We start from the raw sequence: 14906 nt of genomic DNA on the forward strand, positions 1-14906 counted from the left end.
CATTTTGGAGTCACTTTTATTGTAAATAAGAATATAATATATGTCTAAACACTTCTACATTAATGTGGATGTTACCATGACTAACTATCCTCAATGTAATATTTTCTTTACTAATATGTCAAATTTGTTTCAATTTAGAATGGCACATTATCAAATGGGCAGGAACAGGGGTTCCTGCGAATGGAGGCCACTTTCCTGCCGGTTCGTTTTACTGATGTTGGGTAGGCTACTCCGTTTATTACACTACGCAACAGGTGATATTCCGCCCAAACTCTGTATGTCATGGGCTCTCCAACCCTGTTCCTGCAGCTACCCAGTACTCTGTATGTCATGGGCTCTCCAACCCCGTTCCTGCAGCTACCCAGTACTCTGTATGTCATGGGCTCTTCAACCCCGTTCCTGCAGCTACCCAGTACTATGTATGTCATGGGCTCTCCAACCCTGTTCCTGCAGCTACCCAGTACTCTGTATGTCATGGGCTCTCCAACCCCGTTCCCGCAGCTACCCAGTACTCTGTATGTCATGGGCTCTCCAACCCTGTTCCTGCAGCTACCCAGTACTCTGTATGTCATGGGCTCTCCAACCCTGTTCCTGCAGCTACCCAGTACTCTGTATGTCATGGGCTCTCCAACCCTGTTCCCGCAGCTACCCAGTACTCTGTATGTCATGGGCTCTCCAACCCCGTTCCCGCAGCTACCCAGTACTCTGTATGTCATGGGCTCTCCAACCCTGTTCCAGCAGCTACCCAGTACTCTGTATGTCATGGGCTCTCCAACCCTGTTCCCGCAGCTACCCAGTACTCTGTATGTCATGGGCTCTCCAACCCTGTTCCTGCAGCTACCCAGTACTCTGTATGTCATGGGCTCTCCAACCCTGTTCCTGCAGCTACCCAGTACTCTGTATGTCATGGGCTCTCCAACCCTGTTCCTGCAGCTACCCAGTACTCTGTATGTCATGGGCTCTCCAACCCTATTCCTGCAGCTACCCAGTACTCTGTATGTTGGGGCGGCAGCGTAGCCTAGTGGTTAGAGCGTTGGACTAGTAACCGGAAGGTTGCGAGTTCAAACCCCCGAGCTGACATGGTACAAATCTGTCGTTCTGCCCCTGAACAGGCAGTTAACCCACTGTTCCCAGGCCGTCATTGAAAATAAGAATGTGTTCTTAACTGACTTGCCTGGTTAAATAAAGGTAAAATAAATAAAATAAAATAAATGTCATGGGCTCTCCAACCCCGTTCCTGCAGCTACCCAGTACTCTGTATGTCATGGGCTCTCCAACCCTGTTCCTGCAGCTACCCAGTACTCTGTATGTCATGGGCTCTCCAACCCTGTTCCTGCAGCTACCCAGTACTCTGTATGTCATGGGCTCTCCAACCCTGTTCCTCCAGCTACCCAGTCAGTGCTTTACTTGGGAAACCAAGTGAAATCTGTTCATGAACATGGATAGTAACATGTTTTCACAACTAAAGATTTCATTTAACTGTTGACAGCCCCTCTTTCTGTGCGCTGGTGAAAGGAATGAAGGAAAGAGGAGATGGAAACTCCAGGTGGTGAGATATTACGTATAGCAGCATAAGGTAATGTGTCAGCCCATTCATTATGAAAATATAAACAATTCCCTATTACTAGGATATTCAAAATCAAATACAGATTCACTATAGGCCATCTCTGGATTTGTTTAATATAAGCTCGACCAATTATGTATCTTAAATGTGTCTTTTTTGTATGTCTTTCTGCCATGTGTACTATGTGGTAGGTTATGTATTGTATTACGGCACAATCATTATTTTAATTCAGGTTTTTTTCGGGCTTCAGCTCATATATAGACCTATGCGTATGCATAAGCGCTAATATGCATATAGAAAGCGCTGTCCATTTCATTGTTAGGCTTTGAAACAACATCCACAACAACCATGTTTTCCAATCAGTTTCAAGCTGTTCAAATTGATCAATCACAGTGTGGTGAGATATAAAAGCACATACTGTTTTGAAGATAAGTGTTTGATGTGATTTTCAATAGGATTTGCATTGATGTCAGAGTGGTTAGAGGAACAATAGAGCCCTGAGTACCAGGCCACTAGAACCTGATGATCATTAGTGAGTTGGGTTCTACTAACACATGTCAGAGTGGTTAGAGGAACAATAGAGCCCTGAGTACCAGGCCATTAGAACCTGATGATCATTAGTGAGTTGGGTTCTACTAACACATGTCAGAGTGGTTAGAGGAACAATAGAGCCCTGAGTACCAGGCCATTAGAACCTGATGATCATTAGTGAGTTGGGTTCTACTAACACATGTCAGAGTGGTTAGAGGAACAATAGAGCCCTGAGTACCAGGCCACTAGAACCTGATGATCATTAGTGAGTTGGGTTCTACTAACACATGTCAGAGTGGTTAGAGGAACAATATAGCCCTGAGTACCAGGCCATTAGAACCTGATGATCATTAGTGAGTTGGGTTCTACTAACACATGTCAGAGTGGTTAGAGGAACAATAGAGCCCTGAGTACCAGGCCATTAGAACCTGATGATCATTAGTGAGTTGGGTTCTACTAACACATGTCAGAGTGGTTAGAGGAACAATAGAGCCCTGAGTAGCAGGCCATTAGAACCTGATGATCATTAGTGAGTTGGGTTCTACTAACACATGTCAGAGTGGTTAGAGGAACAATAGAGCCCTGAGTACCAGGCCATTAGAACCTGATGATCATTAGTGAGTTGGGATCTACTAACACGTCCAGAGTGCGTAAGAGGAGAATACCTTGAGTCAACGGTCACGTCGAATTTTACTACGGTCATGACTCATGACTCCCGGTGTGGTGGTAATACGGCCACCGCAACAGCCCTACACTACCCTCTGTAGCGCCTTGCAGTTGCCATACCAAGCAGTGATGCAGCCAGTCAAGATGTTCTCGATGCTGCAGCTGTAGAACAGCCCTGTCGATGTGAATGGGGGTGTGCTTGGCCCGCCGTTTCCTGTCGTCCACGATCAGCTCCTTTGTCTGACTAGCGTTGAGGGAGAGGTTGTTGTTGGTGATCAGGCCTACCACCATTGTGTCGTCGGCAAACTTAATGATGGTGTTGGAGTTGTGCGCGGGTGAAAAGGGAGTACAGGAGTGGCCCCCGTGTTGAGGGTTAGCGTGGCGGATGTGTTGTTGCCTACCCTCACCACCTGTAGTTAATGTCTGTGTTATCCCCCGTGTTGAGGGTCAGTGTGGCGGATGTGTTGTTGCCTACCCTCACCACCTGTAGTTAATGTCTGTGTTAGCCCCCGTGTTGAGGGTCAGTGTGGCGGATGTGTTGTTGCCTACCCTCACCACCTGTAGTTAATGTCTGTGTTAGCCCCCGTGTTGAGGGTTAGCGTAGAGGATGTGTTGTTGCCTACCCTCACCACCTGTAGTTAATGTCTGTGTTATCCCCCGTGTTGAGGGTCAGTGTGGCAGATGTGTTGTTGCCTACCCTCACCACCTGTAGTTAATGTCTGTGTTAGCCCCCGTGTTGAGGGTCAGCGTGGGGGATGTGTTGTTGCCTACCCTCACCACCTGTAGTTAATGTCTGTGTTAGCCCCCGTGTTGAGGGTTAGCGTAGAGGATGTGTTGTTGCCTACCCTCACCACCTGTAGTTAATGTCTGTGTTAGCCCCCGTGTTGAGGGTTAGCGTAGAGGATGTGTTGTTGCCTACCCTCACCACCTGTAGTTAATGTCTGTGTTAGCCCCCGTGTTGAGGGTCAGTGTGGGGGATGTGTTGTTGCCTACCCTCACCACCTGTAGTTAATGTCTGTGTTAGCCCCCGTGTTGAGGGTCAGTGTGGGGGATGTGTTGTTGCCTACCCTCACCACCTGTAGTTAATGTCTGTGTTAGCCCCCGTGTTGAGGGTTAGCGTAGAGGATGTGTTGTTGCCTACCCTCACCACCTGTAGTTAATGTCTGTGTTAGCCCCCGTGTTGAGGGTCAGTGTGGGGGATGTGTTGTTGCCTACCCTCACCACCTGTAGTTAATGTCTGTGTTAGCCCCGTGTTGAGGGTCAGCGTGGCGGATGTGTTGTTGCCTACCCTCACCACCTGTAGTTAATGTCTGTGTTAGCCCCCGTGTTGAGGGTCAGTGTGGGGGATGTGTTGTTGCCTACCCTCACCACCTGTAGTTAATGTCTGTGTTAGCCCCCGTGTTGAGGGTTAGCGTAGAGGATGTGTTGTTGCCTACCCTCACCACCTGTAGTTAATGTCTGTGTTAGCCCCCGTGTTGAGGGTCAGTGTGGGGGATGTATTGTTGCCTACCCTCACCACCTGTAGTTAATGTCTGTGTTAGCCCCGTGTTGAGGGTCAGCGTGGCGGATGTGTTGTTGCCTACCCTCACCACCTGTAGTTAATGTCTGTGTTAGCCCCCGTGTTGAGGGTCAGTGTGGCGGATGTGTTGTTGCCTACCCTCACCACCTGTAGTTAATGTCTGTGTTAGCCCCCGTGTTGAGGGTCAGCGTGGGGGATGTGTTGTTGCCTACCCTCACCACCTGTAGTTAATGTCTGTGTTAGCCCCCGTGTTGAGGGTTAGCGTAGAGGATGTGTTGTTGCCTACCCTCACCACCTGTAGTTAATGTCTGTGTTAGCCCCCGTGTTGAGGGTTAGCGTAGAGGATGTGTTGTTGCCTACCCTCACCACCTGTAGTTAATGTCTGTGTTAGCCCCCGTGTTGAGGGTCAGTGTGGGGGATGTGTTGTTGCCTACCCTCACCACCTGTAGTTAATGTCTGTGTTAGCCCCCGTGTTGAGGGTCAGTGTGGGGGATGTGTTGTTGCCTACCCTCACCACCTGTAGTTAATGTCTGTGTTAGCCCCCGTGTTGAGGGTTAGCGTAGAGGATGTGTTGTTGCCTACCCTCACCACCTGTAGTTAATGTCTGTGTTAGCCCCCGTGTTGAGGGTCAGCGTGGGGGATGTGTTGTTGCCTACCCTCACCACCTGTAGTTAATGTCTGTGTTAGCCCCCGTGTTGAGGGTTAGCGTAGAGGATGTGTTGTTGCCTACCCTCACCACCTGTAGTTAATGTCTGTGTTAGCCCCCGTGTTGAGGGTTAGCGTAGAGGATGTGTTGTTGCCTACCCTCACCACCTGTAGTTAATGTCTGTGTTAGCCCCCGTGTTGAGGGTCAGTGTGGGGGATGTGTTGTTGCCTACCCTCACCACCTGTAGTTAATGTCTGTGTTAGCCCCCGTGTTGAGGGTCAGTGTGGGGGATGTGTTGTTGCCTACCCTCACCACCTGTAGTTAATGTCTGTGTTAGCCCCCGTGTTGAGGGTTAGCGTAGAGGATGTGTTGTTGCCTACCCTCACCACCTGTAGTTAATGTCTGTGTTAGCCCCCGTGTTGAGGGTCAGTGTGGGGGATGTGTTGTTGCCTACCCTCACCACCTGTAGTTAATGTCTGTGTTAGCCCCGTGTTGAGGGTCAGCGTGGCGGATGTGTTGTTGCCTACCCTCACCACCTGTAGTTAATGTCTGTGTTAGCCCCCGTGTTGAGGGTCAGTGTGGGGGATGTGTTGTTGCCTACCCTCACCACCTGTAGTTAATGTCTGTGTTAGCCCCCGTGTTGAGGGTTAGCGTAGAGGATGTGTTGTTGCCTACCCTCACCACCTGTAGTTAATGTCTGTGTTAGCCCCCGTGTTGAGGGTCAGTGTGGGGGATGTATTGTTGCCTACCCTCACCACCTGTAGTTAATGTCTGTGTTAGCCCCGTGTTGAGGGTCAGCGTGGCGGATGTGTTGTTGCCTACCCTCACCACCTGTAGTTAATGTCTGTGTTAGCCCCCGTGTTGAGGGTCAGTGTGGCGGATGTGTTGTTGCCTACCCTCACCACCTGTAGTTAATGTCTGTGTTAGCCCCCGTGTTGAGGGTCAGCGTGGGGGATGTGTTGTTGCCTACCCTCACCACCTGTAGTTAATGTCTGTGTTAGCCCCCGTGTTGAGGGTTAGCGTAGAGGATGTGTTGTTGCCTACCCTCACCACCTGTAGTTAATGTCTGTGTTAGCCCCCGTGTTGAGGGTTAGCGTAGAGGATGTGTTGTTGCCTACCCTCACCACCTGTAGTTAATGTCTGTGTTAGCCCCCGTGTTGAGGGTCAGTGTGGGGGATGTGTTGTTGCCTACCCTCACCACCTGTAGTTAATGTCTGTGTTAGCCCCCGTGTTGAGGGTCAGTGTGGGGGATGTGTTGTTGCCTACCCTCACCACCTGTAGTTAATGTCTGTGTTAGCCCCCGTGTTGAGGGTTAGCGTAGAGGATGTGTTGTTGCCTACCCTCACCACCTGTAGTTAATGTCTGTGTTAGCCCCCGTGTTGAGGGTCAGCGTGGGGGATGTGTTGTTGCCTACCCTCACCACCTGTAGTTAATGTCTGTGTTAGCCCCCGTGTTGAGGGTTAGCGTAGAGGATGTGTTGTTGCCTACCCTCACCACCTGTAGTTAATGTCTGTGTTAGCCCCCGTGTTGAGGGTTAGCGTAGAGGATGTGTTGTTGCCTACCCTCACCACCTGTAGTTAATGTCTGTGTTAGCCCCCGTGTTGAGGGTCAGTGTGGGGGATGTGTTGTTGCCTACCCTCACCACCTGTAGTTAATGTCTGTGTTAGCCCCCGTGTTGAGGGTCAGTGTGGGGGATGTGTTGTTGCCTACCCTCACCACCTGTAGTTAATGTCTGTGTTAGCCCCCGTGTTGAGGGTTAGCGTAGAGGATGTGTTGTTGCCTACCCTCACCACCTGTAGTTAATGTCTGTGTTAGCCCCCGTGTTGAGGGTCAGTGTGGGGGATGTGTTGTTGCCTACCCTCACCACCTGTAGTTAATGTCTGTGTTAGCCCCGTGTTGAGGGTCAGCGTGGCGGATGTGTTGTTGCCTACCCTCACCACCTGTAGTTAATGTCTGTGTTAGCCCCCGTGTTGAGGGTCAGTGTGGGGGATGTGTTGTTGCCTACCCTCACCACCTGTAGTTAATGTCTGTGTTAGCCCCTGTGTTGAGGGTTAGCGTGGCGGATGTGTTGTTGCCTACCCTCACCACCTGTAGTTAATGTCTGTGTTAGCCCCTGTGTTGAGGGTCAGTGTGGCGGATGTGTTGTTGCCTACCCTCACCACCTGTAGTTAATGTCTGTGTTAGCCCCCGTGTTGAGGGTCAGTGTGGGGGATGTGTTGTTGCCTACCCTCACCACCTGTAGTTAATGTCTGTGTTAGCCCCCGTGTTGAGGGTCAGCGTGGCGGATGTGTTGTTGCCTACCCTCACCACCTGTAGTTAATGTCTGTGTTAGCCCCCGTGTTGAGGGTTAGCGTGGGGGATGTGTTGTTGCCTACCCTCACCACCTGTAGTTAATGTCTGTGTTAGCCCCCGTGTTGAGGGTCAGTGTGGGGGATGTGTTGTTGCCTACCCTCACCACCTGTAGTTAATGTCTGTGTTAGCCCCCGTGTTGAGGGTCAGTGTGGGGGATGTGTTGTTGCCTACCCTCACCACCTGTAGTTAATGTCTGTGTTAGCCCCCGTGTTGAGGGTTAGCGTAGAGGATGTGTTGTTGCCTACCCTCACCACCTGTAGTTAATGTCTGTGTTAGCCCCCGTGTTGAGGGTCAGTGTGGGGGATGTATTGTTGCCTACCCTCACCACCTGTAGTTAATGTCTGTGTTAGCCCCGTGTTGAGGGTCAGCGTGGCGGATGTGTTGTTGCCTACCCTCACCACCTGTAGTTAATGTCTGTGTTAGCCCCCGTGTTGAGGGTCAGTGTGGGGGATGTGTTGTTGCCTACCCTCACCACCTGTAGTTAATGTCTGTGTTAGCCCCTGTGTTGAGGGTTAGCGTGGCGGATGTGTTGTTGCCTACCCTCACCACCTGTAGTTAATGTCTGTGTTAGCCCCTGTGTTGAGGGTCAGTGTGGCGGATGTGTTGTTGCCTACCCTCACCACCTGTAGTTAATGTCTGTGTTAGCCCCGTGTTGAGGGTCAGCGTGGCGGATGTGTTGTTGCCTACCCTCACCACCTGTAGTTAATGTCTGTGTTAGCCCCCGTGTTGAGGGTCAGCGTGGCGGATGTGTTGTTGCCTACCCTCACCACCTGTAGTTAATGTCTGTGTTAGCCCCCGTGTTGAGGGTCAGCGTGGCGGATGTGTTGTTGCCTACCCTCACCACCTGTAGTTAATGTCTGTGTTAGCCCCCGTGTTGAGGGTCAGCGTGGCGGATGTGTTGTTGCCTACCCTCACCACCTGTAGTTAATGTCTGTGTTAGCCCCGTGTTGAGGGTCAGCGTGGCGGATGTGTTGTTGCCTACCCTCACCACCTGTAGTTAATGTCTGTGTTAGCCCCGTGTTGAGGGTCAGCGTGGCGGATGTGTTGTTGCCTACCCTCACCACCTGTAGTTACTGTCTGTGTTAGCCCCTGTGGCACCCTGTACTAAACTAGGCTCTCCTAACTACCATACAATTACACACCCAGGAAATGACACAAGCAGCGTTTTCCATAGCTCTGCTCCATTCTGCTGTGCCAGGAGTTTAAAGCTTCCAAAACTATTCTAGAGCTCTACTGTATCTCCATGTGTTAACCAACATCAAGGCAGGAAATCAGACAAGGCCAGACATGTAGGCCCCTATGTGTGTGTGAGCATGTGTGTACGTGTGTGTGTGCATGTTCCTTGTGTGTGTGTGTGTGGATGCATGTAAAGAAGAGTGTGTGTGTCTGTGTGTGTGCACACACATGTGTGTACGTGTCTAAATGTGCATGTGTGTGTACTCACATGGTCCCTCATCTCCTGTTCCACAGTAGGTGACATCATGACGACACAGACAATGGTGACCAGGAGGAAGTAGAGGACATACATGAAGCGTGTTGATGTGGACTGCTTGATCTTAGGACAGCAGCCACAGCAACAGGAGCAGGCTGCCGAGCCACAGCAGCACGCCAGCTACACCAGGACAGAAGAGAAGACATAGGCATTAAAACTTACAGTATACTGCCATTATGCATGCTCAATAAACAACATTATGGGCCGGCTTCCTGGACACAAAGTATGCCTCTCCAAGTAGGAGATTCTCCATTTAGATGTACGATTCTCCATTAAGATTTAAGATTATCCATTGAGATTTAAGATTATCCATTGAGATTTTAAGATTATCCATTGAGATTTAAGATTATTCATTGAGCGTGTTTTTTAGTCCAGGACTAGGCTTAATCTGTGTCTGGGAAACCAAACCGCCCCCTTAAGATCTAAACTAAAGCCAGTCACTGCTGCTAACAACTCAGGAAAATGCACAGAGAGAGAGAAGGAAAGTCATTGATGCAGCCAAAACGTTGTTGAGCAGGAATCTCGGGAGTCTTGGCTGGTTGACAGGAGTTAGAGGAGCTTGAGCAGATCCCTGGCTGGTAGTGTGTATTGTTGTGAATTGTTAGATACTACTGCACTGTTGGAGTTAAGAACACAAGCATTTTGGTACACCTGCAATAACAACTGCTAAATAAGTGTATGTGACCAATAAAATGTGATGTGATTTAGAGGCTCGAGGAGCACGGGTCTGGAGCATACCACAGAGTACTGGCATTAGCACCGGAACAGAACACATCAGACCGTTACAAACACACACCTGCTGAGACTGCGCGCACACACAGACACACAGACAATATCAAAGACACACTTTACTGTGGTATCATAGGGTTAGGGTTAGGGTTAAGCACTGGCTCAGACCATATCTGGCTTTACATCCGTTACTGTATAATACACAGATTACGTAACAGACACAGGCCTAGAACACAGTTTAGACCTCATCTCAGATGGTAGGCTTTACTGCCATATAACATACTATGTCACAAGCTCTGTAGGCCTCTGTAGGTTTTAATCCTGTCTATCTAAAGGGTTTATCATGGCCCAAAACATGTACATGTACACACAGCTGTGTTCTTAAATATTGGCTTTCATAGTTTTTGAATTCTCAGTGCAGCTCAAGCAATTTCTCCAAGTGTCAACACATTCAAATGAATATAGGATGAGTACCAGAACTGTGTTGGATGGGAATTTGGGGGAGGTGCGCGTTCGGGCTCTGGTCTCCCGCTGATATTGGTCTCAAATCCGGGTAGCTATTTCACGATGGGATGCCGGACTATTGCGTCTTAGCATCTGCGGACTATGATGGAACTGACAGTGTTTTAGCAATATTAAATCTTGTTAAAATCTGTTCATTTAAACTCCCAGGAAGAATTTTAAAAAACATTTCTGACAAGCAAGCACCATTTTCATACAATGTTTGTGAATGATGTAGAGTAAGGCATTTGTGAAAATTCTATAGCAATATAGAGTGGGGAAGCAGCTTTAAGTTTGAAAACTTAATAGAGTGAAGTACATAAAACCAAATAAAACCATCTCAGTCTTGTCCAGGATGGAACTCTACACTGACCGGTGCGCCATAGCCAATCAGTGATACAGTAGGCCTACAAATAAGCCATTTCCACACGGGCCTGCCATCATTCACTTTGAGCTGGACTGTGTGTTTACAGGCAGTAGCAACAGACTTTAGGTAATTAGAACGCATTCGCCAAAGCCACAAAATACACCTGAATGGATTCCTTCAAATATGTAAATCTCACAGGAGTCAGGGTGTTAAGAAGCGCGGTTTGGCAGGTCATGTTTTGGAGGACGCATAACTCGACCTTCGACCACTCCCGAGTCCGTTGGATATCACTATATTGGGGAGAAGAAAATAAATACTAAAATGTTTTATTTACATTGACTACTAAGAGATATGCTAACTCTGAATAACAGTAACCAAATGACACCTGCATCTCTAGCTGTAGCCACCCAAAAATGATATGGGGGAGAAAAAGTTGGCCACTCACTCACTCGTCCAATGACATGACATCCTCCCAGCGCTAGCTAATGTTAGGCTCTGCATTTTTAACTTGCTAAATAAATAGCTACATAAATAGATATGCTAGTCTATTATCCACGTTATGACTGACTTGTGATCATCGCCCTTGCTAGTTTGATTGTATTGAAATTCACAGCCTTAGTTTGCTACATTTGTCAGTTGTTGTCCAAAAAAGTAATTGAAACTGAAACTGTACATCCCGAATGGCTGGAGACCGCAAACAATGTACACGGGCCTGGTTTCCAAAAGGCCTAGTTTCCCAAAAGCATCTTAAGGCTAAGTTCATCGTTAGAACCTTCGTAAGAGGATCTTAACATTTCCGAGCCGTTTCCTAAAACCTTTACTAACGTTGCATCTGAAATCGCTCGTAATCTAATACCTGCCACAGACCACTAAGTGCGTTGCCCTCCCGCGTCACTTTATACGCAGAAAATCTCTGCTAAACATAGAATGAAGATGTGTATCTGTCTCTCTGTGACTGCTGAAAACTTCAAAGTTCTATATAAATAGCCTATAAAGCGAAGCAAGGATACATTACAAAAAATAATACAGAGATAACCAAACTATATAATAGCTGGAATATTAGGCTAAATATTTACATCACTTTCATGTATGTGCAATCGATAGACCTACCTACTATTAAGCCATGAGGCTGCATCTGAGCCCCTTCGATATTCATATACAGTTGAAGTCGGAAGTTTACATACACCTTAGCCAAATACATTTCAACTCAGTTTTTCACAATTCCTGACATTTAATCCTAGTAGAAATGCCCTGTTTTAGGCCAGTTAGGATCACCACTTTATTTTGAGAATGTGAAATGTCAGAATAATAGTAGAGAGAATGATTTATTTCAGCGTTTATATATTTCATCACATTCCCAGTGGGTCAGAAGTTTACATACACTCAAAGCATTGCCTTTAAATTGTTTAACTTGGGTCAAACATTCCGGGTAGCCTTCCACAATGAATTTTGGCCCATTCCTCCTGACAGAGCTGGTGTAACTGAGTCAGGTTTGTAAGGCCACCTTGCTCGCACATGATTTTTCAGTTCTGCCCACAAATGTTCTATGGGATTGAGGTCAGGGCTTTGTGATGGCCACTCCAACACCTTGAATTTCTTGTCCTTAAGCCATTTTTCCACAACTTTGGAAGGATGCTTAGGGTCAATGTCCATTTGGAAGACCCACTTGCGACCAAGCTTTAACTTCCTGACTGATGTCTTGAGATGTTGCTTCAATATATCCACAGAATTTTCCTCCCTCATGAAAGCCATCTATTTTGTGAAGTGCACCAGTCCATCCTGCAGCAAAGCACCCCCACAACATGATGCTGCCACCCCCATGCTTCACGGTTGGGATGGTGTTCTTCGGCTTGCAAGCCTCCCCCTTTTTCCTCCAAACATAGCGATTGTCATTATGGCCAAACAGATGTAATTTTGTTTCATCAGACCAGAGGACATTTCTACAAAAAGTACAATCTTTGTCCCCATGTGCAGTTGCAAACCGTAGTCTGGCTTTTTTTATGGCGGTTTTGGAGCAGTGGCTTCTTCCTTGCTGAGCAGCATTTCAGGTTATGTAGATATTGGACTCGTTTTACTGTGGATATAGATAATTTTGTACCTGTTTCCTCCAGCATCTTCACATGGTCCTTTGCAGTTGATCTGGGATTGATTTGCACTATTCGCTCAAAAGTACGCTCATCTCTAGGAGACAGAACGCGTCTCCTTCCTGAGCGGTATGATGGCTGCATGGTCCCATGGTGTTTATACTTGCATACTATTGTTTGTACAGATGAACATGGCACCTTCAGGCGTTTGGAAATTGCTCCCAAGGATGAACCAGACTTGTGGAGGTCTACAATTCTTTTTCTGAGGTCTTGACTGATTTCTTTAGATTTTTCCAAGATGTCAAGCAAAGAGGCACTGAGTCTGAAGGTAGGCCTTGAAATACATCCACAGGTACACCTCCAACTGTCAAATGATGTCAATTAGCCTATCATAAGCTTCTAAAGACATGATATAATTTTATGGAATTTTCCAAGCTATTTAAAGGCACAGTCAACTTAGTGTATGTAAACTTCTGACCCACTGGAATTGTGATACAGTGAATTATAAGTGAAATAATATATCTGTAAAAAAAAAATAGGAAAAATGACTTGTGTCATGCAGAAAGAAACTTACTTGTCATGTACAAAGTAGATGTCCTAACCGACTTGCCAGAACTATAGTTTGTTAACAAGAAATTTGTGGAGTGGTTGAAAAACGAGTTTTAATGACTCCAACCTAAGTGTATGTAAACTTCAGACTTCAACTGTACATTAGGCCTATTGGCTACAATTATCTAAAAGCTCACACATTTCACTGTAGCCTAAGCAATAACCTAAAGGTCAACATATTAGGTCTATGGCAACGTTGCTTAACTTGCTAGTTCATGTTTAATTATTTTTATTGTTTAATTATTTAATTGTAGAATATCTGTAGGCCTACTTGAAGCCCAATTCCTGCCTGCCATTAGGCTACAATGATTTGTTGAGTGATTACAAAAACTTTTTTGTCATCATATCCTACTTTTAGATCACGTTGATATTTTCTATAGCGAACGAGGGAATGAGCGATTTTGACTTTGGCTTTATTCAATCTTGCTCACAGTTTACACAAACTGAAGAAATGCAGAATGTATATAATAGTATGATAAAACATAATACATGACACATGGCAAACATAATACAAATATTTAAATACATAATAGGCTAGAGAACATTTCTTGTCTTGATGGGAAAACTATTGTGTAAAACATATATATTTTTAAAGATGACTTTGAGTAGCCATAAATCATTTAAGAGCTACTAGTCTATATTATATTATATATATCTATATATCTATATTAGTCTATATTGTGGAATCCTTTTCAGCACGGGACAGCTCCTGTAATGACACAGTTAAAAGTCTCACTGTATGACGAGTGCAGTATGTGGTGTTTTAGGAAATGGGTGTGGCATCTTCAGACGTTATTTTACGATGCATTGTTAAAACACTCGTAAGCCTAAGTTCCACCGCTATCGGGGAAACCGGGCCCAGGTCAGCTGTAATTTACAACCTGATAGCAATATTTGTTGGACTACCAAGAAATCTATTGGTGAATTATATGATTTGTGCATTGAACTGCATCCATCTATAGATATTTTTTGTCAAATAGAACCTATTTTTAAAAACTCTAATAAAAATGGTTTTGTGGCATAAAATGGGAATTTAATATTTTTTACTGATATTATGATTGTCTGTTTGTTTCATATCTGTAACTTAGTAAAAACACTGTCAGTTCCACTTTAAGACTGTATCATAATAGAGAGACAGGACAGGAGAGGACAGGCAAGGGAGGGGCCAAAGGATGTATATGCACAGAGAGGGAAGGAGAGCAGGAGGCAGCAGCCTGTTTTTGTTCCCCTTACTGAAGCCAACTAAGACCCCCCTAACCTCACCACAGCTGTGTGTTCTGTATGATTTAGGGCCACTGGGAATCTTATGGATATGGAATGGCAAGGGTGGGGTTCTACTAGATGGTTAAAGTATGGTGTATAATTATCCAGTTCAGAAATAGATGACAATGCCTCTGCTTATAAGAGCAGTAAGACAGATTCTCTGGAAGAACTGTCCATCTGTGTGGAGAATCATGGCTTCGGAGGCATCAGTGTCAACAGCGTGGGTTTAAAAAGCATTGGAGAATCTGCAGAAAAACTACAAATGAACGGGCTGACAGTTTGACAGACACACGCCATTATTTTAGTAAGCCTAAATTGTATTCTACATTTCTCACACCCACCAATCTAAGGCAGCCCCCCGCACCTCTCTGATTCAGAGCGGTTGGGTTAAATGCATAAGACACATTTCAGTTGAAGGCATTCAGTTATACAACTGACTAGGTATCCCACTTTCCCTTTCAGATGCAGGAGTGTAGGGCTAGTAGGAAAAGTGTCAGGGAGGATGGGCTCGGGGGAGTGTGTACTGTGCAGGGTATGGGGTAGAGGTAGGGAGTTGATTTGGGACTGGGCAGTAGGCCTATAT

At 46.4% G+C, this 14906-nt stretch overlaps 1 protein-coding gene across 1 annotated transcript in view; it reads right to left on the reverse strand.

The window, feature by feature from the left end:
- LOC109896006 (serine incorporator 5) overlaps positions 1-14906 on the reverse strand; it is a 54225-nt gene that overhangs the window by 30103 nt on the left and 9216 nt on the right. The window contains exon 2 of the mRNA XM_020490174.2: positions 8723-8890. Within this exon, the coding sequence (XP_020345763.2) occupies positions 8723-8890 (168 nt within the window). The remainder of the gene's footprint in view (positions 1-8722; positions 8891-14906) is intronic.

The sequence above is a fragment of the Oncorhynchus kisutch genome, linkage group LG8 (assembly GCF_002021735.2).
Source record: "Oncorhynchus kisutch isolate 150728-3 linkage group LG8, Okis_V2, whole genome shotgun sequence".
NCBI classification, from domain to species: Eukaryota; Metazoa; Chordata; class Actinopteri; order Salmoniformes; family Salmonidae; genus Oncorhynchus; species Oncorhynchus kisutch.